General features: G+C 45.8%; 1 protein-coding gene across 12 annotated transcripts in view; it reads right to left on the bottom strand.

Annotated features, from left to right (window-relative positions):
* Nucleotides 1–12,586: 12,586 nt before the first annotated feature.
* Nucleotides 12,587–24,315, bottom strand: part of MUC13 (mucin 13, cell surface associated) — a 39,780-nt gene continuing 28,051 nt past the window's right edge. For all 12 annotated transcript variants that reach the window (XM_059727467.1, XM_059727457.1, XM_059727463.1 and 9 more), the window contains 7 exons: nt 23,824–23,978; nt 21,633–21,764; nt 19,008–19,122; nt 18,093–18,130; nt 16,463–16,550; nt 15,126–15,363; nt 12,587–13,796 (listed from right to left, as the gene is read on the bottom strand). In XM_059727467.1, the coding sequence (XP_059583450.1) occupies nt 13,746–13,796; nt 15,126–15,363; nt 16,463–16,550; nt 18,093–18,130; nt 19,008–19,122; nt 21,633–21,764; nt 23,824–23,978 (817 nt within the window). In that variant the 3' untranslated portion in view covers nt 12,587–13,745. The remainder of the gene's footprint in view (nt 13,797–15,125; nt 15,364–16,462; nt 16,551–18,092; nt 18,131–19,007; nt 19,123–21,632; nt 21,765–23,823; nt 23,979–24,315) is intronic.

The raw sequence follows: 24,315 nt of genomic DNA, 5'->3' as shown, positions 1-24,315 counted from the left end.
TGGGGTATGCAAGACGGGAGGTTTAGGGATCAAGACTGTAGGGGTGGTGGAGGTCTCAGCTGGCCCAGGAGTGGGGTCAGGACCTGAAGGATAAAGGTGAGAACCAGGGTCAGGGATCTGTAGCTTAGGAAGGGTAGCGCCAGGGAGCCCATAGCTGATGGGGCACAGATAGAGAGCTGAGCTAACTCCAGGAGAACAAACAGGGCCAGGGAGCCCAGAGGTCTCAACTGGCCAAGAAGTGGGGCCAGGAATAAGGGCCAAAGGTTGAGGAGGGGCCACATCTGGAGACTGCTGGGGCCAAGAAGCCTAGAGATCTCAACTGGTCTAGGAGTAAGGCCAGGGCCTAGAGATTGGGGTCAAAGGCTGAAGGGGGCCATAGCTAGAGACCGCCAAGGTCAGATACCTGCAGCCCAGAGAAGGGATGAGTCAGAGCCAGGGGCCCAGCGCCTGCAAGAGATGGAAACAGGGTCAGGGACCCAGGGCCGTGCCTAGGTATAGCCAAGATAGGCAAAGTGCCATGGTGTGGATGGAAAGAGATGGAGGCCTGAGCCCAGAGGGGGCAGAGAACGCCGGCCTGAACTAGGGAGTGATTAGTAACATCTGCAAGGCTTGGGCATGGATAAAAGGGGAGATGAGGAGGCCACATAATTAGCCCTTAAGGCAATAGGCAGTGACCCAAGGGTTCATCAGTGTGAGACCTTGCTTGGGGAACCCCGGGACAGCCTCCCTGCTTAGAAAGACATCATGACATTACGGCATGGCAGAAGAGCTGAAGTGGGGATTGCCTCAAGTAAGAAGAGGGAGCAAGGGCTGATGGGGCTGCAAGGGTGACGTGATAATGATCACCCCTGGACAGGACTCTGTCGCAGAGTTCAGCTGTAATTGAATGCAAAAATATCGTCTTCCAAAATCCACTGCCTTGTCCCTGATTGACATTGCAGTGAAATCCTAGCCGCAAAGTTGTGACATCTTAGTTTTTGCAATCCACTCCAGACTGCAAAATTACCACAGGATAATGTACTGTGAGATCCAGTAGGAGAAGCAGCCAGCTAATGAGGGTTTAAATGTTTAATCAATCCCCCATATCTACAATGGCTGGAGAAGCAATAACAATTTTGAACTAGTGACTTACAGTATCCCGGAGACATGTTGTAAAAAGCTCTTCGGACTAACCAGGATAATCTATTCCCAGATTTCACTCTGAAGTTAGGGGCTGCTCAGACAGAAACGGAGAACTTAGCTTGCATTAAGGTTATACCGCTGCGGTGCAGATACGATCATTAAAAGCTCAGAGCTGTCACCTGAATCTCACTTGTTTGAGTCACAATTTTGAATCAAGTGGGGATTTGGGCAATGTCTTTGCACTACAATGAAAGAGAGAACAAACTTGGGTCCAAACCCGGACCCCCTTGGACTGAGTTAAGGTTTACTTAAAACACACACACAACTCTCTAGAGAAGTAAGTTTTGAGTTTTGTTCAGAGTTATTCTAGGTACTGTTTGAACCTAAAAAAGTCCAACTTGGAGTGGAGCCCAATGAAATGAAACTAAAGAAAAACCAAGCTCATTAGAGCACAAGTGGCCCCAACCCTGCTATGTGCAGCTCTTGTATTTGAATAGTATGCAAACAGGCTCCCAGGCTTCCCAGCTGAGCCACTGCCCAACCTCACCCGATTTCACTGTGACAGGAAACAAGGAAATAAGAAACCAGACTCCAGCAACAGGTGTCTGTGCCTTCCCAGAGAGTGACCACAACACAGCTGATTTCTCACAAGGAATTCAGAGATGGAAAAAGTTTCACTGCTAATTTTTTCCCACGGAAGTTGTAAAAGATGACCAGGCAGAGAAAAGCCAAGTGAACTGGTAGTTAAATGGGGTAACTGGGCTTCAACAAATACTATCGACTGATTTCCTTAGCACTGTTCACTATATGGGCAGGTTGCCAATGTAAAGGCACATCTCCTGCTGCTTATTCTTGCCCAGGTATCACTCGTACCATCTCAGACCTCTGCTCCCAGCCACACAAGCCCAAGCCCATCACCAGTCTTCTCTCTACTGAGGAGCCCCTACAGAGCCACCGAAACCGGAGCATTAGATCACACCTCCCTTAAGCCTAGAGCAGTTTGGCCTTGAAGTTTGGTGTTTGGGCCCATCTTGCTACTCAAACTCTAAGGAAACTCAGATTAGGATTCAGATAGGAAAGCCATGGCTCAAATCTGTAACCGCTTCAGCCTCTTAATGATAAATGAAGACCATTGCATCATGCACAGGTGTTTTCTTACCAGGGATGCTATGCAGTATCCTAAGTAATACTCACCTTTTGCCTATTGCAGAACATTTAGCAGACTTGTGGCAGGACTAATGTTTCATCCAGGCCAAATGCAACCCAGCTTCTGGTCCCAGCATGACGGGCAGTTCTTACCAGTTCTTCTACAAGTCACCTTCATTTCCTGGTGCTTCCACTGCACGTCCAGCTTCTTTCTGAGCTGTGCTATTAGGCAGGAGAAGAAGCAGCTAGAAGCATTGGAATAACTAGGAGAGAGCAGTGAAGAAAGGTAGGAAGCAAGGAATGGCCTTTAAAAACCTCCACCAAGCTTTTCATCCTCCCATGTTTACACCAAAGCAGGATTATTATTTCAGCCTTATGCCTCAGGGCATCAACCGATCATAGGAAAAGATTCACTCTTTCTCTTCCCCTTGTACCTGGCATTGGATAGTATTGCACGGTGTTTTGTTTTGTGCTTTTAGGAAGCAAATCCTGGATGCAGACAAATTATAGCCTTTGTTGGGCCTGAACTGAACTGGGATAGCAGGGCTTAATACTTATCTCAGCATATAGTCCAAGAAATCTCCCAGGCAATTAATCCTTTCCAGCCTACTGAATGGCTAGGGAGCCACTCTGGTTGCTACTAAAGCTTCACCACTACAGGAGCCTTCATTGCAGCTGTGCAGGTCTCTGGAGCTTCATCTCTACTGCTCCCATTTTCCCTTCTTCAAATAACCTCCTGTTAGCTAGGATGGAGGGAAACCCTGAGGTGTCCTTAGCAGACTGGGATAGGAGATCTCTCGCAGGCACTCTCCAAATCCTACCAACAGGCCACTGTGATAGTACCCTCTGTGGTCAGTATGATTGTCACGTGATTGGGTCCCCAGGGATGGCCATGACACCCCTAGGGTTCCGTGACCGTAACAATCTTGCCCAATGGGCACCCTTTTCCTCGCCTGCCATGTCTTGCTGGTAATTATAATATAGGGAGGCTGCCTCGAGTTTATATTTAGACACGGTCCTGCTGGACTCTGCTGACCCTGTGGGTTCTTGGACCCTATTTTGGGTCCCGCTCAAAATGGATGCCTCATGGGACACCCTCAGCCTTATGGGCTACCTGCGTGGCTCCAAACTGCCCCTTTACTATGCCCCAAGCCTCGCAGATGGCATTCACACGTTGTCCCTCCAAGGTCTTAGTTTAGCTTGGCCTCCGGTCATCACTGGGCTCTCCGCAGCCCTGTCTCTCTCTCGGAGCCCCTTGGCGCTAGGATCCTCTTACCCCCGAATACTGCGCCGCCACTGGCGCTGGGGTCCGCTCACCCCTGAATACTGCGTCACCACTGGCAATGGGGTCCCCACACTGTAGTGGGCCCCAATGAGACCTCCTTCTTCCCCAATAGCCTCACCCCCATCCTCCGGTTTACAAACAGAAACCAAAATATGAGCCCCCTGGCTATATCATAATGCAAGCAGTCCAGGGTGTGCTCTGTCCCTTTAAAAGGATTAAGTCTCCCCCCTAGCACTAAATGCCTTGCAGGCCAGGGTCCCTGGTGAGCTCCCAGAGCCTCTTAATCCTACCAGAGTAGAACAGGCAGTCATGCACCTCCACTTAGCTTCCTCTAAGAGAGCTCCTTCCCCCTTGGTTGCTGACAGAGAACTGCCCTCTAGTCCCAGCCCCGGGGTTTATATGTGCCCCAGACCCTGCCTTTTCCGGTCAACTGACCGCCTGCAGGTGCAGCCTAATTCCCTCATTCGTGCTGCCACAGTAACCTGCAGCTGTGGGGTTCCCGAGTGACTGCTAGGGCCCTCTCCCTAGGCAGTTTCTGCCCCTTAAGGAACAGGCACCTTAGTGCCCTGCGACAATGATGTACAGTGGGTGGGTGCTTTACAGGCCACAATGGAAGATACCGTGACTGCCCCTAAGAGCAGACAGCACAGGGACTCTTTACCCCAGAACCTGACTGCATGTGGCAGGTGGGAACACAACATACCCTGGGGGTTTTCAAGAGGAGATTGGACAGTCACCTCACTGGGGCCACCTAACCCCAGTTGTCTTCCTGCCTAGAGCGGGGGGGCTGGACCTGATGATCTGCAAGGTCCCTTCCAGCCCCTGACAATCTATGAATCTATGACTTCATATAAAACCCCGAGCAATCGTGTTTGGTTGTTGAGGGACTCTAGACTTAGTTTTAAGAACTGCAACCACGTTAAAATAGGCTGGAAAGCTGCACTTGGTTGGCTGTGCTGAATTTCAGTGCTGTGTTTAATTATTTTGCTAATTTTCAGCAGCAGTCTTTTTCAGGGCTTAAAGACGTGCCTCTAGCAAAGGGTAATCCCATGACCTGAGGAAATGTGCCATGAGCTATGAAATCAATAAAAATGCAGTCAGAGGGACAGACCCAGGGGCACAGGAGGTTACGACACAGGACGGGGTTAAAGATGAACCACAAAACCAAAGTGATGTTGTTTATGGTCTGCTTGACCCAGAATGAAGCAACCTCATTAAAACTTCTCCAGTGTCTACAGGACATCCCTGCTACTGAGAAGTGGCAGCACCACCTTGCGGCCAAACAGAGATTTTACCCCATAGAAAAAAAAGCTTTGGAGCCGTACAAGTGCAAGCGACGGGTAAAACAATCATGACCATTTCTTACCCGGATTGAATGGAGAATTCATCAAGAAACACAAATGGAATAGAAATCATGCAGAGGTTTCCTTCTTGGAAAGCACTGTTGGGTCATATTTAATTGCGCTTCAAGAGGTCAAAAGGAGGAGTCGGTGGAAGACTGGCTCCATTAACGTTGGTGGCAAAATTCCCACTGACTTCAAGGAGGGCCAAGACTGCAACTGAGAGAATAGTTACACGTGCATGAAAGCTGAGACTCCAAAGTTGTCTAAGCAAATTCTCACTACGCCTAATGTGTGCCGGGCCTTTCTAAAACCTTGGCTGCGACTTCTCGGACTTGGGAGCACTATTCCAAGAAAATCGCTTTGCCTCCTTTCTCACCTATTACAACTCCAAAAGCACAGAACTCTTTTATGCTCCATGTACTGACCTAATCTCCCCTCTGATATTGTACATATGGGGCAGCTTATACAGCATGTGAAAGGGAAAATCCTTTTCCGACTGGAGTGAACGGATATCCTAAAAAAAGAAAGATCTTGTCCTAAGGAAAACGATTTGACCTGCTCCAACGGGATGTGGAACACGAGCGCTGTTTGATTTATAACTAACATACACCAGCACTTAGGTACCTAATGCATTGATTTCAATATCCCTTGATCTCAGGAGGAGACAGAGGCCTTTTGATATTGCCCCCTCCCGGCACTTTGTAGCTCTGACATCTTACAAATATGGAAGGGTTAAAAAAAGAAAACTACTCAGTGTCCAGAAGGCAAGAATTTCCTTCTTGGCGCTCTGTTGTGGGGCTCAGTGTTTTGAACTACATACCTTGTAACATTAGCCACTCAAAGAAAATAACTCCTAAGGGAGGGTCACATTTTTTCCAAGGTCTCATCTGTGCAACTCACTTCCTCTTCCTGGCTCCCACTCAGGTTTATGTGTGGAGTAGCTGCAGAAATCATCTTTCAGCGAGGCTCACGTTGCAGGAGAATGAAATGACAGCCCATAAAGTGAGCAGTAAAACAATCATGCTTTGGGAAGCAGGTGCTAGGCAGGAGACTGTTAAACACAGGTCAATTGAGGGTGTTCTCTTCTCCGGTGACTGTCACAGTGAAAAATTGACTGGAACCCTCCTTCCTTAATGCAGGGTTGCTCAGAGGTGGCAAAATGATAAGAAAATTGGGAAAATTGGAATAAACTCCAGGAGGCACTGATGAGTGTTTCTCTTGTGGAGAATCTGATCCCAAGCTCACTGAAGTTAGTGGCAGACTTTTCACTGGCCTCATTTAGCTTTGGATCCGGGCCCTGGTTAGTTTTACTAGGTACATCTACACCAGTGCGGGGCACCTTTTTTGGCAGGCATGCCACAAATTGGCCCAACACTCTCCCCAAGTGCTACTCTGATCCCCGTCCCCTGTCCTATCTACTGTTCTGCTTTCTGCTCCCAGCCCTGTGCCCCCTGCCTGATCTGCTGTTCTGCTCCCTGGTTGGCAGCTCCCCATCTACACCATGACAGCAGAGGGGTTGGGCCTGGACACTTTTCCTGGGCAGGGACAGTCTTTGGATTAAGAGGAGGAAAGCCTCAGCCTCCTTAGCTGTATGACAGCTGAGTGCAAAGGAAGGAAGGTGAGTCTTCAGCAATGTCAACCCCGCATGCTCAAAAGGAGTCAGGCCCTGAAAGTCATAAGATCAGCTGAAAAATCATGGGTCTTTTTCAAAGGGATCAATTTGGATTTTTTCTCTTTGGCTCCTGGCTTTTGAACCTTGAGGATGCACACAGCTCTCCGCTTCCATTTGCCACAGCCTTGGCGTTGACTGAAAGCTGAGATCCTTGCAGCATTTCTTATCTGCAGGAGCCGCAACTTTAAGTAAGGCCCAAAGTACTGAGCCCCACAATAAAACTGCGGGAATCAGCAGCTGGATCTCACTAGGCTTTTCTCTCTGGTGTTGGTGTCTGCTCCTCCTGTACCTGGAAACTGTGATAAAGGAGGAAACCAGTTTCTGTTTCCTGAAGGAGAGTCCATCCCCAGACACAGTAGGAGTGCCCATTCCCCTGCTCGCTGGGGATCCCCACTGCCTGCCCCAAAAGCGAGAAAGCAGTGTGCTATGCCAGTAGGGCATAGGGCTGTGTCTAGTCAATTTAGAAAAGAGACACTTCAGGGGGGGACATGATAAGGGTTTACAAAATACTAAATGAGAAAGAGAATGAGAGAGGGTTTACAAAATACTAAAGAGAAAGTTGATAGGATTTTATTTTTTTATTTTTTACAAGAACTAGGGGTCATAAAATGAAACAAGCAACTAATAAGTTTAAAACTAACAAAAGGAAGTTTTTTCATGCAGTGTGGAACTAAAGTGTGGAACTCATTGCCACCAGATGTGGAAGCTGACGGTTTAACCAGATTCAAAAAGGGATCGGACAGATTCTTGGAGGAAAGGTGCAGCAGTAGGTCTTGAGCGTGGGAGTTAAAGGTACAGCCTCTGAATCAGTTGCATCATTGAAATGCAAAAGTTTGCCTTAGCACACCAACAGGTGCCAGATGCCATCCGTCTGGAGTTGCCACTTATCTTGAGTTCTGGAGGGTACACATGGGGCTGTTTTATGAAGCTTATGCTACTCTGAACGTTGCAAAGAACACTGATGATGGCGCCTTTGCCCAACCCTACAGCTACACCCTCATGGTTGGAAGGTAAGCAGTGAGATGGCCAAGAAGAAGATAGCAAAGAGGGTCATGATCCCATTTTTCACAAAAGTTTAAAATTAGGTTGCGTTATCATCAGCTATTCCATTGACACTGATCTTACTTTGGGGGAACCTCTTGTTAGTAAGGACTGGCAGTCTTAAAGTCTGCACTGAAACAAAGCAGCACATGAAACCAAAGCAAAAATATACAGAAAGAAACAAAACTGGCAAGAACAACTGGTTCTCCCAGCAGCTATTATGACACTACATGTATGACATGGCTGCCTCAATAGACCTTTAGTGCACCCGAAAAAGCAGCTGGGAAGCTTGTTCCCCTGATCATCAACATATGTCCATAGCTAGTCATTTTCTCTTAAACAGTGTGTACAGAAGTTGCTTTCCTGGCCATGTGAAGTGCTTTATTGCCATGACTTAACAGAAGTGCGCAGCTTTACAGCACTTTAAAAATGTTTACAGCACTTTAAATATGTTTAAAGCACTTTACATTAACACTTGTTAAATGAGGTATTAAATTTGAAGTGCATTTTAACAACCTTGAGCACTTTAAGTAACTGCTGTATGCTGGTCAAATTTCTCTTGATTCTGTCCGTATCCCATGGGCTTTGCAAGCTGCTGCCCAGCCCTGTGGCAGACGTGGTGCCCATTCCCAGCAAAGGCAGGGGGAAGGGAGGAGTGTGAAAGGGACTCTCTATCTCTTTCCCCCTCACCCTACATGGCTTGTGGGGTGACCAAGTGCTTGGACACACACACACACATACACCCTGGAGCTATAGGGGAGACCAGATGCTTGGAGCTGGACTGTTAGCCAAGCTGCTGCCCAGCCTGTGCCAGAAGCAGTGCCCACTCCCAAACACTTCAGGTGCAGGTGGGGGTAGGATCATATCATAAGAGGAGGGAGAAAAAATGGGGGGGCGGGGCCTGAATGCGCACGCATGTACACACTGCCCCCCCACAGGAAAGTCTGTGGGGGAAGGGGCAGGGGGAGAGAAAGGGCCATGGTGGGGAGAGTGGGGCTGGGACTGGGCTGGGATCAGAGAGAGATCGGTGCTGAGGCCTACTGTACCCGTGTGGCTGCCCCTTCCCCCACACTTGGGGTTGATGCCCAGTGCTGGCGGCCCCTGTGAATTCGTCACCCTGCACCAGCCCCAGCCCCAGCCCCAGCTGCCTCCCTGCACTGGCCCCAGCCCCAGCCCCAGCCCCAGCCCCACAACACCCAGGGGGGCTCAGAGCCGGGGACCGGAATGGAGCCAGGGGAGGGAATGTACTCCCTCCCAGCTCCCCTGTGGTGCGCACAGGGCAGGAGTCACCCACCCACACCCCTGGATGAGCCGCTGGGCTTGAGTTGTGAGGCAATCCCCACAGTGCAGCAGGGAGTGGGGCAGAGGCGAGTGATTCACCCATGCCCCAACCTCACTCCCTTCTGCACTGTGGGGGGGGTCTTGATCTGCCCCCACCTCCCAAGCCCAGGCAGAAAGAAGACTGGAAGAAACTTACTTGCCTGCTGAGCCAGCTGTGATCCTGGCTGCGCAGGGTATGTGAGTGTGTGTGCCCCTCCCACTCTGCTGCATCAGCCTGTGGCTGGGCTGCCCTGGGGCACTACCAGCTGCCTGTGTTTAGGGGTGCTGAGCCCTGCACCCCCTCCTTCCATCGCCTATGGATGACATGCTGACATCCCAGTTCCGCCTTCTCCACTGGTCTTCTGCTGCCCCCAGTCCCCTGCAGTCCCAGGAGGCTGCAGAGTGCCTGCTGCCTCCTAGCCTGGAAAGTGCAGGGAGGGTCAGAAGCCCTAGCTCCCTCCCTTCCTTCCCCTCCCCCACTAAACACTACACTTCTGACATGTTTAAGAGTAAGTAATTTTATAGTGCTATAAAAAGTTCTCTAAATTACAGTGCTGTAAAGTGTGAGAAAAGCACTTCTGTACACACCCAAAGGTTCCCGCTCTCTGGGCTTATGCATGGAAATAACAAATGAGGTTAAAGTATAAAAGAAGGCAAGAACCATACAAGATGGATGCTCAGCAATGTAGTGTGTTACAGAAGCCACCATATACCATGGGGATTGACACAACCTAATTAGGAAAGGTTGGATAGAACAAATTAACTCAGTATTCAGGTGCTCAGAGGCACACTACTCTTACTCCGATCCTGTTTCATGATTAGATTCAAGTTCAGACACTTTCAGTCTGGCCATCAAACATTTACCTGGTAGTTTCTAGTGGGTCAAATGGAAATATGCTTAATTATATTTGCAGCAACTGCCAGTATTCTTTACCTCCTGTCTTAAACTGTGCCACACCTAAGATGGCAGCATTTTAATGGTGGTGAAAAGGCCCAGGTCCAGAGCCACAAAAACATTATATCCAATAACTGTTTAAGATACATAAGCAGGTTGAGAATTCTGGATTTTTGATATCTGATTCATGAGGTTATACTGTACCTGTATTTACCTGTACTAGAAAATGGCACATTAGACTAATCTATTATAGGTTGCCTTCTGAGTCTTCTGTCTTTCATGTCTTTCAGCCTCCTGCTCGAAGATCGCTTCAGACTGGACATAAGGAGAAACTTCTTTACGATTTGAGTGCCTAGGATCTGGAACAGACTCCCCCAGAGGTGGTATAATCAGCTACCCTGGAGATCTTTAACAAACGACTTGACGCACAACTTGCGGGGGTCATCTGACCCCAGCCGTCTTTCCTGCCCAAGTGCAGGGGGCTGGACCTGATGATCTTGTGAGGTCCCTTCCAGCCCCCAACATCTATGAAAGTAGGATGATCTTTCCCATGTGAGTGCTCTAACCATTATTAGTCATGGTTCTGCTCTTTCTCTCTCTCTCTCCACCCATTGACTCATTACTGCTTTTATGCACAGGGAAACAGCGTCAACAGAAAGGATTTAAAGTGCTCCCACTCCAAAATAGCCTGCAACCTGAAGACTGGGGCATGCTCCTGGGAGCTGCGTGTTTCTGTCCCCTGAGGCAAATGAGGGAATTGAACTCAGGAATCCCACATACTGCTTTGCAGCTCTAACCACTGAACTATTTTATAAAAAGGTGACCCTAGTACCAATTCAGTCAAAGTTTTGAAGAAAACCAATGGCCTTTTCTCTGCATGTTGTACGGAGTCCTGACTGGTAGGTGTCCTCTGAGCAGATCTACAGCATCTTAATGACTGGCACTTAATGACTGGCCTTCACTTTGAGTCTGATTCCCAGGTAGACTGTGCAAGATGAACAGTTTAAATGACCTTCTAAACCAGGGGTGGGCAATTATTTTGGGTGGAGGGCCGCTTACTGAGTTTTGGCAAGCCATCGAGGGCCACATGACAGGCAGCCAGGGGCAGATAAATATTAACCTTCTAAATTTTTTAGGGGCCCCGCGGGCCAGATAGAATAGCCTGGTGGGCCACATGTGGCCTGTGGGCCACATTTTGGCCACCCCTGTTCTAAACTCAGAGACAATGCTCATGAAACTCCACACCATTGTTTTTCTCAGTTCACTTTTCACCTTGCCTTTCCAACTTGCTTTTCACAACTATGCTCAGCGTCTCAGCCTAGAGAAGGCATGTATATCTGACTTGGGAAGCCTGAGCAATAGTGATTTGATCAGAATGACTGCAGACCCTTCGAGCGCAGTTAGAACAGGTAAATGATGCTGCTATTGCTACATAACTAAACTTTGAGCTAAGCCAATTAAAATTCCTCCGTGTCCAAATGACATGAACGCCTGACAGCTCTAGCAATGTGTCTTGCTGACTTTGACCTTGAAGTTTCATACACCTTCCACTCATGAAAGGCTCATTAATCTTTAACTCCTGGTTAAGCCTGAAAAAATATATTTCAAACCCTTCTGAGTTGCAACACCTCTTGGCGCAGCTGGGACAGAAGTATGGCCACAATTGCCTGCCTCATGATATCTTCAGCTTTCTGCTTGTGGAGCTGGTCTTCCACTGGTGGACGTGGGCTTTAGTGCCTGGCCAGAGCAGGTGCTGATGCCCAAGCAAACACGTTCAGATTAAGGTTTCAGACAACTGTCTTTATTGACCTGAGACCTCTACTGACAAGGTCACTCTCATTTACGTTTCACACAGTTTGGTGGTACATAGGACCATGGCAAAGTGGGGCTGTAAGTGACCTCATGAGGTCATCTAGTTGAGCCCCTGCTCAAGGCAGGGTCGTCCCTGGCTAAACCACCCTAGCCAAATTTCTATCTAACCTGTTCTTGAAAACTTCCAGAGATGGAGAGTCCACAATTTCTCTAGGTAGCCTGATCCACTGCTTGATCACCATCATAGTCAGAAAGTTCCTCCTAATAGCCAACCTTGCCTAGGGCCTGCGTGGTAGGTGAGACAACAAGGGAAAAAGAATAAGCCTTTGAGTGCCATCCTGGATACAAGAGCCATGCCACTTATCTTATATTCCTTACAATGGGCTGGTAGCCTTCCAGTACCATTGCTAATTACTTTCAAAGACTGAAAGTGCTTGTGGGGAGGAGAATGTATAGTTGCATACATCATGGGTATCAGGAGGAGCAAACGTGCCACTTTTCCCATGAAAACAAAAGCCTGTTGAAGGGACAGGAGAATTTCATTTTCTGTGAGATGGTTACAGACTTTGAGGTCCATCCACAGAAGAACATGTATGCATAAGGACAAGGTTGGTGTTATCATAGAAACTCTTTGATACACCCGCTTTGCAATTTTCAAAGGGGCTATAGTGGGCTAGGTGCCCAACTCTCCTTGAAAATTATTTAAATGTATGTGCAAACCTCCCAAGTCTAAATATTATGGCTGTATTAAGGTGTAATGACTGTTTCTACTGAATGAGTGCCTCTGAATGAGTGATAGGAATAAGCCAAACTCCTGGACCCACTCTCTGCCTTTTTGGGTTTTCAAAATCTAGTCTCAGGTACACATTCTGATGCTTGTATTCCCTTGCTAAGTTTTAAAGTACAACAGAGCCCCTTGGTTGGTGGAAAGGAAATCAAATTTGTCTGAGCAGCATTATATCAAACAGTTTACTGAGCAGTTTATCTGTTTAGTTTGCACATATCGAGAACGAGCATCAGAAAACATAACATTCAATTCAATCAAATTATATTTTAGCTTTAACAAACCTATTTAAATATATGTACAGTATTTTAAATGCTCTCCTTAGCCAATAGAAAACCTACTTAAATGCCAAATTATAGATTACGTATCATTAAAAAAAGATTTGCTGGAGGTACAAAGAAACACTGAAGATGTATGAGAAACTAGAAATACGAAGAGAAAAAAGTCAAGCATTGCTTTTCACAGAATTATAATCATTTAAAGTGAAAAGGCTTCTGCCTTCCTTGACTCCAGAGAAAAAAAAGTGATCACAAATTACATAAGACAACTATAGCTTTTGCCCAGGAGCTATAGTGTTGAGGTATTAGCCATGCTGCTGCATGGGGAGGAAAGTGTATGTGTATGTGGCTCAGGTTCAGAACTGAGCCCTCTAAAACAAGAGGCATAGGGAAGCAATTTTGAATCTATACTTATTCTAATTCCTGGTTGTTTGAATTTTTATCACAGGAGCAACTGTGGGTTTCAATTAAGATCCAAGCGCCTTGGTGGGACCGTTCCTTTGGCAGATCGATGCACCTAAAGGAGGATGAATTCACAGGCATTTCTTAGCAGCCTTGACTTACACTAAACTTGCACACTTTTTTGGCAATGTCCCAGCATGCTAAACACCACTGCAGGTTTGCTTGGGGTAGTAACGGTAGCAGCAGTGAGCCTAGGCATTTTTATCATCAAATGATCTGGAACATCTCTGAGCAGGGTTGGGTGGCATGGTGGTTAAAGTGTCGTTACCCTGAGTGCGCTAGCGATGGATAGAGCTGCATTGATCTACCACTGCCTTAGAAACCTGGGCGGTCAGAATCTAAGATGGAGAAGCTTATTCATGCCCTTAAGGACATCTTGGTACCATTTTTATTGGCATTGATTTAAATTAATTAGGTTAATTAAGGCTGATGTCTCCTTCAAAGAGGTGCTGTCAGGAGGATAGGGAGCGTTGGAAGGTTTCTATCTGCCACCCAGCTGAGATCATCCTATTAGTGAAGAAGCTGCAGAACCCATCTGGTCCATTGTCTCTCTTGAAGCCTTGCAGTCTCTTGAGCTACTTAAAATCAGGATCTGCGCTGCAACTTGAAGCCATCACCTCTTGCTGACATTTCATACTGGAGAGGAGATGAAGAAAAAAAAACCATGAAAGAGTTGGTGGGTCAGAAAATACCACCCTCCAAATGAATCCTGCCGGAGCCCTTCTGCATAGCATCAACTTCGACAGAAAATGAAACACCTTTTGAAGCAACTATATTTTGAGACAAATTCTCACTGGTGAAAAGTTAACTTTCTTGATAAGCAGAAGTCCAACCAAAGCTGTACCTGTATGGCTCAGAGCACATGGTTAATTAGATGCTTAGCTGAATGAATTAGATGCTTTTTCATCAGCAGCTTTTTGTATGATATGCGCTGCCAACCTTACCATTGTTTCTCACCTTCAGGGATTAGGATTCAGTCCAGCAAAGCATTTTAAGCACATGCTTGAAGTTAAGCACATGAGCTAATTTTTAAATCAGTTGAGAAGATGAGGGCTTTCCTGAGTTGGATCCAAAATCCTTGTCAAAGATCGGCAAATAAGTGCTGTCCTGCCAGCGTGCTTTTCTCAGCCTGGGTGCAGGGCACAGCACACGGAGATCTTTTACTGATCTCCATCATGTTCTTTATGTATGAAGAGCAGCCACCTGAGTGCCACACGACTCAGCAGCTCAATTGCTGAGCAGAAAGAGGCAAAATACTTTGAATAAAACACAGGCAGTGGGTTTCATCATGCCAGGAAACCTCCACCTACATAACGGGTCTCTGCTTTATAGATCTCCCTGTGCTGTTCTAAAACGATGGGCGAGACTCTGCCCTTTAAGATACCTTTGCAGCCTCCAATCTTGGGCTGTTCCAAGGGCTGAAGCAGCCATAGGTATGAATGTCTAAGGTCATGCCTAAGGCTATGTCTAATGCTGCAATCAGAAGGTGCAAGTGCAGTAGACACAGACTGGTTTTAATCTACCAAGAGCAGGGTAGCTGCAGCACTCAGGCTTCAGCTGCCAAGCAAGTATCCCCTATTCGGACATGGGGCAACGTGGGAAGGAGGATGCCTCTGACAGAGCAATTCTCACCTTTGATTGCAGTGCAGATATGCCTGATATGACAGCAGCATCTCTGGGTGAGCCCACCTAGACACCTACCTTCCCCCCCACAAGACACCCCCACACTTGGAGCTTAGAATGGGGCCCTCAGAAGACAGCCTGGAGTGGTCTTCTTCAGCTCCTATGCTGAATATTTACCCTGTGGATCCAGGGCTGTTCGATCACCTTTTGCCACTCCCAACATTTTTCCTAGTGTACGAGTGCTGGGGCAGAGGTGAGGACTTTGGTTTCTGTCTTTGGCACTTTGTCTCCATTCCTAGAGTCAAGGTACACAACCCTCATAACCATGCACAAATCACTTACGTCATCATCATAGTCGTAATCCTTCTCGGGAAGGTAGTTCCTATTTGGTGGGTTCGCTACGTAAGGGTTACTTCCCTCAAATCCTTGGTTTGCTCGACCCACATTAGTTTTGATCCTGGGGAAGATTCTGCCCCCCGCCTCCATGTTGCTGCCAGAACTTCCATTGGATATTTCTTCTGCATTTTGCTTGGTCAAGTTTAGCAAACGTTTCTTCTCTGGATCGGATTTCCGTGTTGTTCTTTAATGGGAAGAGAACGTCTTATAAGCAGCTTTATTTTTTAGTTGCCTCTTAAGGTTTCCTCACCCCCTTTCTCCATGTTCTTTCAGTTCAGTTGTGACGTCTGCAGTGAAAGCCATTATTGCTGCCAATGGCTTTTGCCCATCTTTGTGAAATATGCCCACCTTAGGAGGGCTTTTCACAAAGGGTGTTTATACACGTGCTCTGGCTTTAATTAGACTGTTTCGTGTATTATGGCAGCAGGGGTGTTTTAACTAAAGCTCCCCCACCACCATTTTTCAGTGTAGGCATGCTAATACATGAGATGCTGGAGCCCGCTGGTATGTCAGCATAAAAAGACATACCATGCTCCAGTAGACTCAATCGAGTCTGCTCCAGCACGCTGTCATTACAGCACATTGGAGCAGCCTTGCTGCACATGTGTAGGTGCCCAAAGACTGTTGTCCTGCCTCACTCCAAGGGTGGGGTGAGAGCAAGGGCAAAGTAGCTGTGCTTGAGTGCCTTCTTGACATCCTGCTTGGCCAAATAGTAGGTAAGGTCCATTGGAGCTGGCATGGGAAAGGGGCTACTGGGTCACTGCTTCTCCATATCTAGTAGCTGGGAATCCCATAGAAGGAGAACAAAGACCATGGCTGCCGTCCTTGCCCTTAGACTCTTAGACCAGCAAATAGCTACTATGGAGGGTATTGAACCTGAGCTCCAGAGTCCAAGCTCTCTCAGTTCCCTTCAGTTTAAGTTTTCTTGGGTGTGGGGCAAGAATATGAATTTACAGGCATTAAGCACGTACGGCCCAGTTCAGTCCTGAGCACACATTTTGAAGACCAGACAGACCTCCAGGCTCAAATTCTCAACCATGTGAGCACATATTTATTAGGGGAGCTCACAACCTGCCCACGAGGGGAAAAAACACACAGCTACTAGTACAAATTTCCCAGCAAAATTGAAGTAATGGTGTGTCCATTTAGTATGTCCATATGTGTCCACACCTGCATGTGCAGCCTGAGACATCTTCCCCTTCTCTGTGAAACTCTGTCTCATTCTGTCCGTAAGAATTTAGCATAGCCTCTCCTTTTAAATAACCACAAAGCAATTAGCGTACCTCACTGATAAGTAAATGACCACTGAAAGTAAGATGAGGATAGCGGCCCCAAGTACGCAAGCCAATATTATAACGATCAATAGGAAATCTGGAAAAGAGAGAGGAAAATGAAAAATTCATAGTGAATACTGAAAACGTGAGTGCCTTTCATTTCACTTAAGAATAAATGAATACATTTTGGAGTAAAATCCCATCGGAACACATTTCCTTTGTGTATTAATTGTTAGGGCATTGAGTGAGATCAGCAGCGTCCTCACAATGAACTGGGATCACTACCTAGATCAAGAGTTGCACTGAAGTGAGTGGGACCCTACATATGTTGCAGGCTACCAGATCCCAGCACAAAACCGACTAGCCTGGATGGCAGCCTTTCATTTTCATTCATTTCCCTGCTCATTACGTTGCTATTCTCTTTTTATGCTGACACACCAGCCTCAGGCTAGGGGCTGGAGACGATTAGAGAAGTTACAGAGGGCTGCAAAGAATATCTACTCTGCAGAAGAATGATTCCTCCCCACTTGCTTGGATGATATTTTCCAGATTTTTATGAAGAAAAAAAGAAAGAATCACTTTTTGACAAAAATATAAAAAAGTAGGGCAACAAATGTTATTTTCCCCCCTCGTCTTCATTGAAAAATGTTGTGGCGAAACAGAAAGTTTCAATCTGTTCTACTCTGCATTTTAAAACTTTGCGTCCACACACCAGAAATAGGGTGCATTTCTAATAAAATCACAGGCTTGGGCATCTTGAGGCCTGGGTTTAAGGGTTCAGTCTGCTGTTATGCCCCGGGCTGTCATGTGGTTATGAGCAAGTCGTTTAATCTATTTTAACTCTCTTCCTATAGGATGGAAATCATATCGTTACCCTATCTCCATCAAAAATTGGGCGACCGAGTTGAGTGACATTTGTAATACTCTGGTAGAAATCATGGCTTTGCTAAATTGAGTGGAGAAATTCTGTGGGGAAGTTTCTTTTTTTTTTTTTTTTTTTTTTTTTTTTACACATATATAGCATGGCATTTCTTTGCCGTGTTTCCCCTTGTACAATGGCCCGCAGAGCGACACAGACAGGAAAACCAACTGTCCCGTGTCGTAGCCGTGCAGCTCTTTCTCTGTAGCTCATGGTAAATGCTCAGAGGTGGCAAACTCCTCCTGAATGCTGTTCAGAAATGCATAGGAACAGGAACGTATCTGCTAACTGTGGTCAATAAAACAAAATATCCATCACGCTTTACTGCTGCAGAGCCATCATGACTAACAAAAGAGTGAGCTGTATTCTGTACTCCCTTGTCCATGTTATAACAGAGTTGGCCAGTAAAATCTAGTGAATTAGTCCCATGTCACCACTAGGAAGATGCAGTCTTCTCTATTCATTTCTGGTTGCTTTCTCTATTTGGGTGGAGGACTTTTGCATCCTCACTCATCCTTCCCTATTTTTTTTTTTTATTAACATGCTGGGGTTGTGTCTCCGTAACTGCTGCTATTGTACATCCTGCACAGCAGCTCCACAGATTAGACATTGCTGGAATTCTTGCTATTAAACAGAAAGAATCTTTTTGACATTAAATAAAATAATATCGGCATAATAAAGGTATTAACTAAATAAACAGTTAGAAACTTCTCTACTCACTGCTCTCACACTCTACTCCAGAATAGCCAACAGGACATCTAAGGGATAGGAAACGAAAACAGGTGTCATTTTTATTCAATTCAAGCAAGCACTAATAAATAATGAGCCACTAATGTCAACCATCCCACCACCATAATAGATTTCACATTTGTCATCTGAACTCAAAATCCATGTTGTTTCTCTAGGCAGAGTTACAAGTAAGAAAAATAACTGAGGAGCACCAATATACCTTTTTCAAGTAAAATCTCTTTAGCCAAAATTTCCAGAAACGACTAGCAATTTTAGGCAAGAATCTTTTTGACATTAAATAAATATTAGTCCCTTTAATATCACCCAATTTTCCAAGCACTCATCTCTGAAATCAGGTTTCTTTTTTTAAGGGACAAATTGTTTAAAGTGGGTACCCACAAGTGAGGCACTGATCACTTGACTGAAATGATAAATCGCTTGTAGAAAACTTGGCCAGGGGTTATCAAAGGTTTTTTTGGGCATCTGATTGCTGACATCTTTTCATTTTTTCACCCTAATGCTGCCAGTTTGAAATAAGGCTGATGTGAGAATTACATTTTCTGGGAAAGCGGCAGGGTTAAAAGGAGCCGGATGCACAGCCTGTTCGCAGAGCGACTGTATGTCTGGTAACGTGGGCAGCTTCCCCCTCTGTTCCACTAATGGGTTTCAACCCTGCGCTGGAGGAGACACTTTTTTGAGAAACCCACGCAAGATACCCAGTGCCTAACCCCCATGGCCCTCTATGGAGGTTCTCCCATTGATACAAAGCCACATATCTGCCCAGCGTGCATTGATGACTTCACGTTATTTAACTTGAATAGTTTCAGACAGCAATGTTGTCAGGTCTACTCTGTTTTAAATGTGGTGTTGCCTTTGGGCAAGCTTACAAAACAGCTGAGTACTCACGCCACACATTTTGATCCTTGTGATTTAAAATCAGGAAGGCAACTGCAAACTGGAAAACCCGTCTTGTTGTAAGTGCAGTGCTCGTTGTTTTCGCTGGTGCACGTGCTGCGGCAATCTGCGTTTCCAATAGAAAAAACATAAGGTGAGCTTAAAGAGAGCCTGAAAATGGACATTTTGATATAGGGATTTAATGATGCAACATGTAGAGATTGACGTTTTCAGTCAATACCGAGGTGCATGGCAAAACCTACGTTGGTCTTACTAATCTTTGGGAAGCTCTTCATCCCGGGCAGGCTGAGGAATATTGTTGTTTTGTATATAGAGTTATACATGCATACAACTAGACCCTAAGTAGAAGCACAAAGCAAAAGGCCAGTCCTTGCTTGGACCATCAACACAGCCAGGAATTAAAATTTGGGTGGATTCCATGTGCCGGCGGCCGGGCAATGACCAATGGTCTGATGTCACAGCAAATCGTTCATAATGCCTGGGTGCAAACTGAACAGAAGACTATGGCATTCTCGGGCCTAGCCCAGGAGGCACAAATATTTGCATAGCCTCACGCTCAGCATGAAATAATAGGGAGAAGCCACATGCCACAGGAAACCCTTAACCCTTATGAAGCCCAGCCGTGTCCTCAGAGGCAGTCATAGCAGAAGGAGCAGACTGCTGCTCCCTTGAAGCTGGGTGAAGTCTGCTAAGGCCCAGCTTTGCCTCCAGGTCCTGTCCTGGCTCCTACCTACTCTTGTTTCTGGTACCCTAGCTCTGAGTCACACAGAAGTTTTGGGCTGGTAGGGACCTCGTGAGATCATTGGTCCAGCTCCCCCGCTCTGGGCAGAAAGGACTGCTGGGAGTCTATCCCACATGAACCATAAAGAAGTTTTTCCTTATATCCAGTCTGAAACCTTCTTCTAGTTTACGACCATTACTCTTGGTTTTCCCCTGGAGAGCTTTGGTGAATAGTTGCTCGCCTAGCCCCTGATGCTCTCCCCTGATATATTTGTAAGCTGCCACCAAATCCCCATGAAATCTTCTCTTTTCCAGGCTGAACAGTCCCATATCTATCAGCCTTTCCTCCTTCAGGCCTCTAATCATACAAGAGGCTCTTCTCTGGACTCTCTCAAGCTTCTGATGTTGGGCTTCAGCTCCTGATCTTTGGTTTCTTTCCCCGATTTCTGCTCCATGCCAGAACCCTGATAGCCACGCTGCCCTAGACATTTCTCAGGACTGCCTCCTCCCCAGCTGTGGCTGGGCTCCTGAGAATCCCATCCATACAATTCACAATACCTGGTGTGGATGCTAAAGCCTTAGATATTGGAAGCCATCTATTATGTAAGAACTTCAATTGCTTGGCAAAGTGACGCTAAAATGATAGCAATAAAGTTTCTAGCCATCACAGCTGGAGGAAACAGCTTGAAAACATGACTGTAATTCATAGGCACCTTAATAGGGCTCCCTTCTGGACCACAGATCCAGCTGTGAGAGAATAAACCCCATCCACTCACTCCTCTTGAGTGCACTGAGCAGATGGCTTGGAGCATCCCAGGACGGAGCAGAGGCTTTCCACTTCATGGGAGTTAAAGACGGCTCTGGGAGAGACTCTGGGGTCCAGTCTGAGCTATAGGGGCTGCTCCCAAGCCATGCACTTTTCCATAACTGCACTCTGCCATGCGCTCTGTCAGTGCGAGACCCAGGATTGGAAGAGAAGGCATGTAGAGAAGCCTTGACGTTTAAAACAACTGATGGTAACTGAAGACACTGTGTTTATTATCTGGAAAACTTTGTGATATTTAAGTTCTCGTGGTTTGTGAATGTGGCGGATTGGTAATGCTGGCTTAGACAGCAGAGCTGTCAAGGTGTGCAGTATGCAGCAATAAATACCAGCTTGAAAACCCAAGGCAACCTGGCAATGAAATGGTAGGAGTAGGAATAGGGGAAGTAGCCAGGCTGATGGCTGCCTGAGAGGTGATGAGGAAGTGAATAAAGCTGAATAAATGGGGGGGAACCTCAGACCCCAAAGACATCAGCAGGCAGGCAACATAATAATACCAAATCCTGCTGGGAAAAGAAGGGAACTCTGATTCATCAACACTGTCAACATGAAAAAGGCCTGTGGTTTGTGAACTACTGGTATGCACCATCAGGTCCCCCATTCTCACAGGCCCCTGAAGCACTTGCAAGGGGAGAAGCCTATCTAGCTATTCTAGGGCTATGTGAGTCTGTGATTTATTCAGTGATCTAGACCCTGAGGTCTGGTCCATGCGCAGCACTCAAGTAGGTAGTCCCTCACTAATTTCAAAGGTAATATCCAGAAGCTTAAACTTAGTCAAATACTTATGCATTTTACTGAACTGGAATGCAGTTGCTAAAAATGTGCTTCATTTTAAGGCAGTGTTAAAGAGAAGTTGTAGCCATGGTGACTTTAAGCACGTATTCTTGCCTCTCGTTTAGTTTTAAGCAAATGCTCATTGCTTAATCAGGGCCTTCACACTTGTTTTTTCAGAGCTGCAGGGGCCCGGCCTACCTGAAATCCATCTTTTTTTTTCCTTAATGGCCCTGATACAGAGTGTAACTGAGGAAGAATGAAACCATCCCCAACACTTATAAAACTTGCACATTTCTTACATGAACAAACTCTGTCTTCCTGGTTCTTCTTGAATGCCCCGTCTTTGCACTTGCACACTAGTAGCCCATCAGGCAATGCTTGGCATGTAGTGGTCACCAGATCACATCCATACACAGCACATTCGCTGAGCGCTAAAAGCAAAATTAAAAATACAAAGGCTGGTTAGAAAGTAAAACTTAGCATTAGCAATATAAAGCACCATGATGGCTGACTATCATACATATTATATACTTAATATTTTTTAAGTATTAAGCAGTGTAGTGTTAAGCTGCATTTAGGACAACAGCTCCTCATTTATTTTGAATGAACACTCACAGTCTTGAAGACCTTTCCCCCTCTTTCCCATCAAATGCTGCTGATCCTATCCTATCACAATTGCTGATTTCTCATCACTCCTGATTTGATATACTGCCAAAAAGCCTTACTTTCTCCAGTCCAGAAAAGGTTCTGCTCTTCCCCAACTTTAACAAAAAGCTCTCATGAACATTTCTTCCCTTAACCTGTTTTTAAAAACTGCATGACCCCTACCCTCAACTTTTACTTCCATCTTGAATTATACTTTGGTACATGGTATTTCTGGGTCCAGATCAGAGCATATGGAGGACTATTGGTAGAATCAGACCCTATATTAATCTATACAGATGTTGAACACTGTGCAACATCATCACTTAAAGTTGGGATAGAGGTATAATGGGGAAAGAGTCTCTCTACTAGACTGTCTTTAGGATAAATTTATTTTTTCAGCAGATTATGCCATAATTGTCCATGATAAGGGTTTTTCTACATTTCTGTGAAGCTGTTGGCATCCTCCATTTTCAGAGACAGAGTACAGCAGAGGGGATGGAGGTTCATGCAGGAAGGTGCGGGGAGAAGGGGATCCCAGAGGGCTGCATACTGCCAGTGGGGAAGGGGGATCCCTACCTCAGTTTTACCCCATGAGCATGGCTGGTGCAGCATGTGTCCCAGGCCAGGCTGAAGTTGGACAAACCTGTACTAATCCTACCACATCCTTACAAGGTTACATGAAAGCCCAAGACATGTGGTGCTCAGGGTAGTCTCAACACCTTGGTTCCTATTAATAAACTGCATCATAAAAATGATGCAAGTTATGTTTTTGCTGGAGCTACTCAAATCACCTGAACACCTTTGATGACCACTATATAGGCAAAAATTCATGGTTTTGACTTGAAAATGTGAATTTTTTTTACTAGACACAGCTTTGGATGACTTTCAAATAACTATTTCTGCAGAATAAAGAAGAGCATCTACAAAGTCTAGAGCAAGTTGTTTAGTTCTAAGCATTAGTACTTTTTTTGTCAAGTATGAATGGTTTTTTAGCAATGTAAGGCTTGCACTAGATCAGTGAGGCAACTGGTCACTGAGTTCTCACTTCAGAAAGCAATTCTCAAACATTTGTCTAATCCATTCTGACACCAGAAAGCATTTTCATCAACAGAGTCTTGCCTCAACATAGCCAATATCAGATACTTCCTCAAAGGGGCAAGAGACCCCATATTGGAAAACGATGGAATAACCAGGTGATAAGGAAAGATTCCCTCTAATTTTGGGATAAGAGGATGGTTTATTCTTAGAAGCATAAAAAATGGTTGAATGCTGAATACACGTGATGCTGAGAGTAGTTTCAGGCTAGATATTAGGAGATGCTACTTCACAGTTAGGGCGGCTAGGACCTGGAACCAACTCCCAAGGGAAGTGGTGCTGGCTCCTACCCTGGGGGTCTTCAAAAGGAGGCTAGATAAATCACCTAGCCGGGGCGTTTGACCCCAGCATCCTTTCCTGCCACAGCAGGTGGTCGGACTTGATGATCCGCTCAGGTCCCTTCCAACCCTACCAACTATGAAACTATGAAACTATATTTCTTCCATTGTTGGTCAATCTAATGTAACTGTGGATATTCCTGTTGGTCACCTAACATTTACCATATGGAAAAAGCATGACATTTCCTAGTTTGAAAAAAGTATTTTTCTATCTTTTCCCATATAACAAATATAAATCATCACGGTCTCAAGGAGAAAAAAGAATTACAACAAATGCTTTTCAAAGTAAGAAAAGGAAGTTAGATACTTAATTCATCATTATCACTGAGGATTACTTGTCTCAGGGCTTCATCATCCACATACCCTATCCTTCCTGGAAAATCATAACCATTACTCTTAGTGCTGTACTTACGCTTATAGGACTTGGAATCAATTTGATCGCCACCATTTACTTTCGTTATAAGCTCTGCAACCGTTTCATTGGATAAAGTTGTCTTCGCTTCAAAGATGTTCATAAAGGTCACTTCAGTCGGATTTGTACTCCTTTTCCTAGCTGAAGAGAGCCCACTGAAAAAATAAACAGGGCTGCTTTAGAAGTCCCAGGTAATCCACATTTATCTGAACTGTTTTTAGATCAGAGGCATCCCCCAGACAGGGCAAAAGATATTCCCTCCACCTCACCCCCATGCAAACACACAGCACTGACTTTGAATATAAAGGCATCTTGGGGGATGCCTGCAACGCAGAGATGTGATAACAGGTTAATTCAGAGATACCTGGACTAACTAAACAGCCTGGATCTCTCACAAATGGGTCACCCCATGTGCAAGATTGTCTACCCTATCACCAGTCTCCTGGGCCATCTAAATTCTGTTATTACCTTCCGGAGCCATATTTGTCAAGT

Source organism: Alligator mississippiensis, chromosome 4 (genome assembly GCF_030867095.1).
Source record: "Alligator mississippiensis isolate rAllMis1 chromosome 4, rAllMis1, whole genome shotgun sequence".
NCBI classification, from domain to species: Eukaryota; Metazoa; Chordata; order Crocodylia; family Alligatoridae; genus Alligator; species Alligator mississippiensis.
The sequence above is the reverse complement of the archived record's forward strand: the minus strand, read 5'-3'. Positions and strand labels throughout refer to the sequence as shown.